Below are 10,064 nucleotides of genomic sequence, written 5' to 3' on the forward strand. Positions count from 1 at the left end.
CCTTTCACTTTTCTTTCTTCTCATCCCCCTGCTCTGGATATCCACTGACCAGAAACTCCATCAGGATCCTCTACTTAATTATTTACAAACTGGAGCAGTGTGAATACTTTTAGTACCTTCAGATTTTCTACTGGAAATGTGTAGTGAAGTTGTGTTTTATTCATCTTAGAATTAGCAATAGATGGGAAGGTTCATCTCAGGTTCTTGGTGGCTTTTCTTTGCACTTTTACCTTTGAGATGGGCAAGAGAAATCTGTAAATTCCTGCTCTCTCTTTATGGAGAGACACACGCACAAGAACAGGAGGAACTGGAGCACAGAATATATGTGTGACATTGTCATTGCCTGTTCAGAATGTCACTGTCAAGCTGAAAACACTACATGTGACTAATGCCAGTAATGGAAAGCAACTGGAGTTTCTCCTGGAAATCTCCATATTCCCAAGTTTGGCTTTGTTTATTACCACTGGTATCACCTAAAGCTGCAGGGTGTCTGTGTTCCTCTGTATGCAACCAGTGAGTTTAATCTGCTTTCAAGCACTAACTGGAGAGCCTTGCTGTGGAAGCAATTCTCTGCTCCCTCTCTGCTAGGCCTGGGGGTAAATATCCCAGATAAGATCTTTGGAAGTCAGTCAGTAATCTTTTTCTGAAGCCCTGTGCTTGCCTGCTTTAGCATCACAGCATTCCCTAAATGCTTTGTCAGTCTTCTTGTGATTTCTGCTGCAGGACACAGCAGCAGGCTGTGGTATGAGCTGCCTTCCTGCTCTGGAATTCTTCAGCAGTCTGCCTTTCTCAAGGCAGATTGGTGCTGTCTTAACCCATCACCCTTTTTGGGCAGGAATGATGCATCCAACTGGCTGCTTAGCATTGCTGGTGAAATGTTAGATCCAAAGCCTTTAGTGAGCCCTGCAGAGCCAGGCAGCTGAAAGGATTCATGCAGGGCAGCCAGGCAGAGATGGAGCTTGTGATGCCCCTTGGTGTGGCCACTATTCTTGATGTAGGTACCTCTGCAGTCTTTCATAATCCTCATGTTCTGTTCTTTGATTTCACTCTCTTGGTGTAACACTGTCCTAGAGATGTGGTATCAGGAGAGGCTTAAACTCTGTGTATAAGGGGTTTACCTCCAAAAGACAGTGCTGAAATCCTGGCTAGGCCTGTGTGGCCCGGTGGAGTTCAATATCTGTTCCACAGAAGATTTTCTGTCCAGTTAATGTGGGCATGTGAGTGTGTGATTTGAACTTGGAGCTGCTCTGGAGGCTCAGCCCTGGACCAGCATTGCAAGTGTGCCATAAGAACTGACCTGAGGGTAAAAGAGTCCATCAGTCAATCATCCTGTCTTGGGAGCTGGGTTTGTCCCTGCCAAGCCCCATTCAGCCCAGGTGTTTTTCCAGTAGCTTCACTAGAAATGAAATCACCACTGTTAAGTTGGTGAATTCACCAGCACCAATTCTTTTTAAGTGGCACTTTGAGAGCAAAGACTGAGCTCTTTGATTACCCAGAGTAGAAGAGATTAAGAAAGAAGCCAGGGGTAGAAGGCTTGTGTGTTCCTCAGCGTGGCTCCATTGTGCACACTCAGTGTTAATGCTCCCCATTTGCATGGCTTGTGTGGGTTATGAGAAAGCGATTTTCTCTGACTGGCAAAAAGAGGTTTCATGCACAAACTTTCCTAGAGCGTTGGGAACCGGTGCTTAGGCCAAAGCTGACTGCATCCTCCTTAAGGTCTGTGTTTCTGAGCTAGGGACACTGGGGTCAAGCAGCTTTCCCAGCTGATAACATTGTTCAAGTCATTTCTTTTTATCTTGCAGCGCAAAGAAAGGAAGTGCAAGCCCGGGCGGTGTTCTATCCTCTGATGGGCCTGGGCGGTGCAGTCAATATGTGCTATCGAACCCTCTACATTGGGACAGGTGAGTAGCTTTTTCCTGCCCTGACCTTTCAGAATCAGGGTGGTTCTCCCTGAACCCTCCCTAAGGTCTTTGCCAAGTGGGTGTCAAAGGAAACAGACTCACTGTGGCTGCTTGTAACTGGGATTCTGCACTACCAAGAAGTGTGGAAATCCCCCATCTGCCTGAATCTGTGTGGGTGGCAGCTCTGTCACCTGCTGTCAGAACTAGAACAGCTGTCTTGGAGTTTAGTGCCTGACTGATGGAGAGGAAAGTTATGGTTTGCTTGCACGTTTTGTTTCTTGTTGCTTAGATTCTTCTGGTGCTCTGGGTAGACCCAGGAGCAGTGAAATGCTCTTCAACCTTTGTGGAGCTGCTGGCTCCCTTCCCCCACTGAAACTTTGTTGGTGGCTTACCCAAGCATTATTCATGCAGTCCTGGGAGCAGGACAAAAGCAGTTGCTCCCCTGTTGTTTTGCTAATTGAACTTTAATTCTGTCTGTTGTTCTCTGCTGCCTGACAGTTAAGTTGGTTTTTTTTCCAATATGAACTGAGCCTGTTTTGTCCTCCCCCATGACAGGAGCTGATATGGATGTGTGCCTTACAAGCTATGGTCACTGTAACTATGTGTCTGGCAAACATGCCTGCATATTCTATGATGAGGTGAGTGCCTGAGTGATTTTTCTTTTTTCATTATTATTATTTTTATTTTTTGGTGTGCATGGCAGTGGGAGCTGGAGATGCAGGCAGCAGGTTGTCTTTGTGTGGTGCTCCTTTTGTGGACTACAAAGTAAGAGCTGGGTTTTACTCCAGTGGAGGCTGTGTCAGCATTTTCTGTCAAACCCTTTTCTGAAGCACAGAGTTCTGCCAGCAGGATTTCTCTGACTGCCTGTGGGCAAGGACTGGCCACAAGTCAGCACTGTCATTGCTGGTGTCTAGGGAAAGAAAAGGACATAGACGTGATCTGATACTTTTTGATCTGAATGTATTGTTAATAAAAGCTAAACTTCATGTGTCAACATCAAACCTCAGCTGGAACAAACCAGGGAACTTCTTTGAATCCCTTGTTTTCAAGTGTGATGGAGGAGCAAAGCATTCATAGCATCTGCAGTTCTCTATAAATTATTTATTTAGCTAAAGCTTCAGTTAAGCTCACAGCATAAACACAAACCTACAGTTTCTACTTAGCTACAGCTCAGAGATTAGTTTGTTCTTGAAGTAAACAGACCAGCAGGCCTGCCAGTAACAGCACTGCTGGAGTTGTCTCTTAGCATGGAAACAGTCTTCAAAGCAAGATTGGGTCTTTTATGTCACCATTTGTCAACCAGCTCCAGAGCAGGATCCAGGATTAACCCACAGCCAGCTTTGGCCATTCCTCCAGTGCCCTGCAAGCTACCAAACACACTCAGTAATGGGATCCTGACCATAAATCTGTGTGGAAGCATCTGTTCACAGTGGTCAGACTGTGATCAGGCTCCAGGCACTGACCTTTGACCCTCCTATGGCTGTGGTCACTCTGGAGAGGGAGAATTCCCCTTCCTGGAGCTCTCTCTGCAGGTTCTCCTTCTGCAGTCTAGCAGGTTACTTCAAAGCCTACTCCCATGTGCATGTGGAGTTTTTGTAACTTGATTAAAGCCTTGTAGTCCCTGAGGGACGAGGTGTTGAGCTCTCAGATGTTTTTTGTGAGCTAACCTGAAATCTTCTCTGCTCTGTCAACATCCTCCACAAAGCTCAGCTGAGCGTGACGCCGCTTGTGTAACGCTGCATGTCACGGTAATGTCTGCTGGCACTTCAGCCTGCACAAGGCCTGTGAATCCCAGACTGCCTCTGTCCTGAGGCTGCTGCAGCACGTGGCATCCCTCTTGCCATCTTGTGCCTGCTTTCCAAAGCTCATCTCTTCCTGCTAGGCACAGGTCTCGAGCCAAGTTTGCCTCAGGTGTGCCTGTAAAATGCTCGCTTTTGTGAGCATCAGCTTGAATATCCTGTTCCCAAAAGATGTGTTGGTTCAAGTGCAGTAGGTAAAACCCACTTTGCTTTGGCCCTCCTTCTCTGCCAGAAAGCAGCTCCTGCAGGAAGGCTGGTTGTTTTGGGAGCAGGGGAATCAGGTTTGGTGGTCTCTGAAGCTGGGGGATATTTACTACCTCTTACTTGACCATTACTGGCAACAAGGAGAAGGGGTTGTGTTTCAAAGAGGTGTGTATGGGCAGAAGCACTTCTGACTAACAGAGGGTGGGGTTAGATTGGATATTAGGAAGAAATGTTTCCCTGTGAGGCCCTGGCACAGGCTGCACAGAGAAGCTGTGCCTGCTCCAAACCAGTATTCAAGGCCAGGTTGGATGGGGCTTGAAGCAACCTGTTCTAGTGAAAGGTGTCCCTGCCCATGGCACGGGGCTGAAACAAGATGGTCTTTAAGGTCCCTTCCAACCCAAACCATTCTATGACTTCCTGTCTTGATTCCCTCCTCTTCCCTTTCTTTCCAGAATACAAAGCATTACGAGCTGTTGAACTACAGTGAGCATGGGACGACAGTGGACAATGTTCTGTATTCGTGTGACTTCTCGGAGAAGATGACACCCACTCCTCCCAGCAGTATTGTTGCCAAAGTGCAGAGTGTGATAAGTGAGTGTTGTACCACCACAGGGAGTTAATTGAGAGGGGGCAGGAGCAGGTGGAAACCAATTCCTTGTTGGTGCCCCTTGTTCTGCACAGGCTGGTGCACCCCTTGCAAAAAGGGGAGCCTTGCCACAGCCCTAAGCTGGGGTTACACAAGACCTTCCTCTGCAGCCTGGGGAGCTCTGTGCCCTGACCTAAACCCTACTCCAGCCTCCAGGGCAGAAGTTACCAAGCTCCAGGTCCTGATGAGCAGCCAGTTTGCAGCAGGCCTGAGGCATTTCCCTGTGAATGTTCTCCCTTCCCAGGCTGTGAGAAGATCTGGGCTGTGCTGCAGGCATTCTGTCCCTGCATGGCTCACTCCTGCTCTCCACCTGATCAGCTTCCTCTTTTTGGGCTGCCAAAATAGATATGTAAATGCCTCAACCTCTCCAGGGCTCTGAGGAGATTCCCATTTCCCTTTGATCAGCTGCTCACTGCAGACTGAAATCCCTCATGGCTGGAGGATCTTACCCATGAGACACCTCAGCAGTAACCCCTGCTGATGAAAACAAGCTGCTGCTGCTGACCTGCCCAAAACCTTTACCATTTTTTTTTTTAATTATTCTTTTCCAGAACGACATAAAAGCAGAAAACAGGAAGAGGAGGCGCACGAAGAAGCTGCTGTGATGAATTCACAGGCACAAGGGCAGCATCGAAAACCCTGTAACTGCAAAGCCAGCAGCTCCAGTTTGATCGGGGGCAGCGGGGCTGGCTGGGAGGGCACGGCCCTGCTCCACCACGGCAGTTACATCAAGCTGGGCTGCCTGCAGTTCGTTTTCAGCATCACCGAATTTGCGACCAAACAGCCCAAGGGGGACACTGCCTTAGTACAAGATATGGACTTGGAGGAGAAGCTTTCTCTGAAACCCCACCAGGTGCCCGTGCTGCGGTCCAACTCAGTTCCCTAGGAATTTTTAGGAAGAGAGCTTTTTGGAGCAAGGAAAACGCCCTCAGACTCTTTACAATGCAAAAATGTACAAACCGAGGTGGGATTTTTCTGTGTCGGCCCAGAGACTGTTCACACGCCGTTTGCATGAAATGAAGAACGTTTAACTTTTTTTAATTTTTCTTTTTTGCTCAAGTTTTAGGGGCATTTGCACATATATTTGTACTATACATTTCATTTTAAAAGGAAAACTGCAGTGAGAGCAGGACGTGTCAGAGCGAGGGGTGACCGCTGTCTGACTCGAGGACTCTCTCTGACAGATAGTTCCCATGCAGTTGTAAAATAATCAGAAACTTGTTCTATTTTGTGCCAGTGACAATAGTTTTATATTAAAAGAGAAATACAGTTTTCATACAGCAAATCTATACAATATCATTGTTTTATTTAATGTAAAGAAGCGCTCTTCTTCCCACAGTTATTTTTCCCATCCCTCCCTGCTATGGTTGCACTACAAGTAGCTACTGTGTATTATGGGCAGTGAGAAATGAGTTCTTTTCCTGGTGTCCATCCTATTTTTTATTTCAGATAAGGAAAAGTGTTGGATTCTGTGTAAATACATCAGTGATGGCATTTTTCAATGTTTTAAAGCTGTGTACAGTGCTACATGTGGTATGACGTTCCTCAAATTGTCTATTGTAGCAGATCCTTTGTCGTAACCTGTCTGTCTCTTTTGTTTCTCTGCCACCTCCCCGCAGCAGAACAGCTAGTTCCACTGTACATAGTAATTGTAACGTTTTAGACTTTACAGAAACTTTCCTGTATTCTGTATATAAAAAAAAAATACTTCACATTCTGTTTTCTCGATTGTCTGTCTTCACTCGTGTCACCACAACCTGGAGCTTCCCCAGAGTGTCTGACTGCAGAGGAGCCTGAGCTGGGAGTCAAGGCTGGGGTGGGATGGAAGGACCCTGGTGTCCTGCCTGGGATGTGGGAACAGGGTGAGGACTGGAAGGTGATTGAATCCTGGAATTGGTTGAGGTAGGAGGGACTCTTGAAGGTCATCAAGTCCAACCCCTGCAATGAGCTGGGACATCTTCAACTCATCGTGGCCCAACCTCACCTCAAATGTTTCCAGTTCTGGGCTCCTCAGGACAGGAGAGACATAGCCTGAAGGTGTCCTGGAAGGTCAGGGGCCTGGCACACCTCATTTATGAGGGAAAGCTGAGGGAGCTGAGCCTGTTTAGCCTGCAGAAGAGCAGACTGAAGAGATCTTACTCTCAAATACATCAATGTGAAAGGGGTGTGTCAGCAGATGGGATGGAGCCAGGCTCTTCTCAGGGGTGCTGAGCAATAGAAGGAGAGGCAAGGGCAGAAATATGAGCAAGGGCAGTGACACCTGAACATGAGCAAGACCTTCTTTACCATGCCCTGGAACAAGCTGTCCCAAAAGGTGGCAGATTGCCTATCCCTGGAGATATTCAGCTGTCCAGGCACAGTTTTCAGTGCTCTAGAGGACGCTGCTTGAGTAGGGGGAGCTGGACTAGATGACCTCCGCTGGTCCCTCCCCACCGGAACCACCCCGAGGTTCTGTGATCTCCCACGCCTTGGGGCGGGACCGCTCTCCCGAGCTATTGATGGGGGGCCCGCACTCACCCTCTCTCCGTCTCTGCTCGCACCACGCCACGAATCCGGCTCTCCTTCTGCCTGGAGCCGCGCAGCCCGTGCCCCGTCCGCCCGTCGGTCCGTCCCGCCGGGGCGGGGAGGCGGGAGCGGGGCGGAGCGGGCGCGGCGGGGCGGGCCCGGGGCTGCCCGGAACGGCGGCGGCGGCGGGATGGGGTGGGCGCTGCTGGGCGTGGGGCTGCTGCTGGCGCTGTACACGCTGCTCCGGCACGGGCTGCGCTCAGCCCCGCGGCCCCGCGCCCGCCCCGAGCTGCGCGGCCGCACCGCCATCGTCACCGGTGAGCGACCGGCGGGGAGCCGGGACGGGCCCCGCTGCGGCCCCGGCCCCCGCTCAGCCCCGCGCTCCGCTCCGCAGGGGGAAGCAGCGGCATCGGCGCGGCCACGGCGCTGGAGCTCGCCCGCTGCGGGGCCCGCGTTATCCTGGCGACCCGCAGCGCCCCGCGGGGAGAGGCCGCCGCCAGCCGCATCCGCAGGGTGAGCGCCGGCACCCCCGGGAACCCCCGGCATTCCCACCCACGGGACATCCCCGAACCCTACGGTACCTCCAGGGTACCCCTGGCACCCTACGGGCAACTCCAGGACACTCCCGGGATACCCCCCCGTGGGGCAGCCATGGATATCACATGAACACCCCCAGATGCCTCCATGGGCACCTTGAGGACACTGCCATGGCATCCCCTCAGCAGCGCAGGGACGCCCATAAGAGACCCCCAGAACACACAACAGGACATCTCTAAGCATCCCATGATTAACCCCCAAAACACCCCCATGGGTATATCCAGGTACCCCTTGGCACACCCCAGGAACAAGTCCTCAGACACCCCCATAAGACATCACCAGGCACCCCGAGATACTCCAAGGTGGGTCACACTGTACCATGGGGAGGGCAGAGCCTCCCATGCTGGAGGGTCCCAGCACACTGTAGCCCTTGGGCCACATCCAGCCCCCAGAGCATCCCCCTGCCCCTGGCCGGCTCCAGCTCCCACTCAGGGCAGGGCACACCCCCAGGCCAGCTTCTGGCCCTGCCCCAGCCCCCGCTGTGCCCGCAGGAGACTGGGAACAACGAGGTGCTGTTCATGCATCTGGACCTGGCCAGCCTGCGCTCGGTGAGAGCCTTTGCCAGCACCTTCCTGCGCCAGGAGCCCCAGCTGCACCTCCTCATCAACAACGCGGGTGAGTGCCGGGTGAGTACCCCAAAAAACCCCTGTGCACCCCCAGGACAGACACCACCACAGGCTGCCATTGCCTCCTCGCTCCGCAGGGGTGAGCGCCGGAGGCACGACAGAGGATGGCTTCAGCCTCCCGTTCCAGGTGAACCACCTGGGCCATTTCCTGCTGACCCAGCTGCTGCTGGAGCGGCTGCGGAGCTGCGCTCCCAGCCGGGTGGTGATCGTGGCCTCCAGCGCCCACTGCGCCGGCCGCCTGCGCCCCGAGCGCCTGGGCCGGCCGCCCTCGGGGCTCTTCTCCACCTTCCAGGACTACTGTGACAGCAAACTGGCCAACGTGCTGCACGCCCGCGAGCTGGCCACGCGTGAGCAGGGCACGCAGGTCACCTGCTACGCCGTGCACCCAGGTAGGAGCCACCCACCCTTGGTGTCTGTGAGCTGCAGATCACCTTTGTGTCCCGTGCTGTCCCCTTGTGGGGGTGGTGTCCGGCTTGGCAGCCTTTTCACTGGGAATTCCTGCACGGGGAGCATCTCTCCCTTTATATGGTGTGTCCCTTTGCATGTGTCCCTTTATATGGTGTGGCCATTTTCATGTGGCCCTTTATACGGTGTGTCCCTTTGCATGTATTCCTTTATATGGTGTGGCCCCTTGCATGTGTCCCTTTATATGGTGTGGCCCTTTTCATGTGTCCCTTTTTATGGTGTGGCCCTTTGCATGTGTCCCTGTGCACAGTGTCTCTTTTCACGGTGTGTCCCTTATCTTGCCATGTCCCTTTGGACCTTGTCCCCTTGTGTTCTTTGATGCAGCGTGTTCCCTTTACAGTGTCCCTTTGCACAACACATCTATTTATACAGTGTGTCTTTTTTCATGTGTCCCTTTGTATGTTCCTTTCTCCTCTTTATCCTCCTCTTTCCTTTTCTTCCCCTCCTCTCCCTTCACTTTGCACCTGTCCTCACCTGGGATACACCCACACAGCCCAGCCTTGCACAGCCAGGACAAGCATGGCAATGCCTGGGTACAATCACAGCCGTGCTGCCTGTGGCATCTCCCTTATGTGCCCATCCTCTGGGACACACAGGGGGACACCCCGCATCTCCTGGGACGCACAGGGGGGGACCCCCCACTTCTCCTGGGTCACACAGGGGGACACCCCACAGGTGCCAATCTCCCACAGGGTTCGTCAACACCTCTCTGTTCCGGCACGCTCCGCTGTGGCTGCAGGCCCTGCTGGTGCCTCTGGCCTGGCTGCTGTTCCTGGAGGCGGCCGAGGGTGCTCAGCCCGTGCTGGACTGTGCCACGCGGGACGGCCTCGAGCCCCTCAGCGGCCGCTACTTCACCCACAGCGGGCCCCAGGTGCCATGGCCGGCGGGGCGCGATGACCGCCTGGCACGGGCGCTTTGGGAGGGCAGCGAGCGCCTGCTGGGCCTGGGGACACCGGGGGGACACGGGGAGGGACATGGGGAGGGCCCTGCTGCTCCCACAGCACAATAAAGGTGATTATGGTAGTGACGAGGGAGCCCGGGGGTCCTGTGTGGGTGTGGGATGGGGGTGAGCAAGGGGCGGTGGTGCTTGTATGCCCTGCATGGCCTGCACGGGCAGCAGAGCTGGGAGGGTGAATGAGTGTGCAAGGGGATGTAGTGGGTGTGCACAGTGTGGGTGTGCAGAGCAACACACTCAGCTTTGCACGCACACTGCAGGGAACACACCATGCCTTGCACACCCATGCAGTGTCACACACACACACACACACACACATCCCCTGGACACCCACGCAGTGTCACACACACCCACAGTGTCACATCC

General features: G+C 53.0%; 2 protein-coding genes across 4 annotated transcripts in view; both read left to right on the forward strand.

The window, feature by feature from the left end:
• The window catches only part of PHF12 (PHD finger protein 12), a 31,869-nt gene extending 25,607 nt beyond the window's left edge, over positions 1 to 6,262 (forward strand). For all 3 annotated transcript variants that reach the window (XM_054647223.2, XM_077188753.1, XM_077188752.1), the window contains 4 exons: positions 1,803 to 1,901; positions 2,457 to 2,539; positions 4,357 to 4,495; positions 5,102 to 6,262. In XM_054647223.2, coding sequence (XP_054503198.1) covers positions 1,803 to 1,901; positions 2,457 to 2,539; positions 4,357 to 4,495; positions 5,102 to 5,436 — 656 coding nt within the window. In that variant the 3' untranslated portion in view covers positions 5,437 to 6,262. The remainder of the gene's footprint in view (positions 1 to 1,802; positions 1,902 to 2,456; positions 2,540 to 4,356; positions 4,496 to 5,101) is intronic.
• A 949-nt stretch (positions 6,263 to 7,211) lies between these two features.
• On the forward strand, positions 7,212 to 9,772 carry DHRS13 (dehydrogenase/reductase 13). The gene is made up of 5 exons (XM_054647101.2): positions 7,212 to 7,372; positions 7,450 to 7,568; positions 8,144 to 8,267; positions 8,356 to 8,667; positions 9,436 to 9,772. Exons 1-5 carry the CDS (start codon positions 7,246 to 7,248, stop codon positions 9,750 to 9,752), a joined length of 999 nt encoding a protein of 332 aa, XP_054503076.2. The 5' UTR covers positions 7,212 to 7,245; the 3' UTR covers positions 9,753 to 9,772.
• Positions 9,773 to 10,064: the final 292 nt, after the last annotated feature.

Source organism: Agelaius phoeniceus, chromosome 20 (assembly GCF_051311805.1).
Source record: "Agelaius phoeniceus isolate bAgePho1 chromosome 20, bAgePho1.hap1, whole genome shotgun sequence".
Lineage (NCBI taxonomy): Eukaryota > Metazoa > Chordata > Aves > Passeriformes > Icteridae > Agelaius > Agelaius phoeniceus.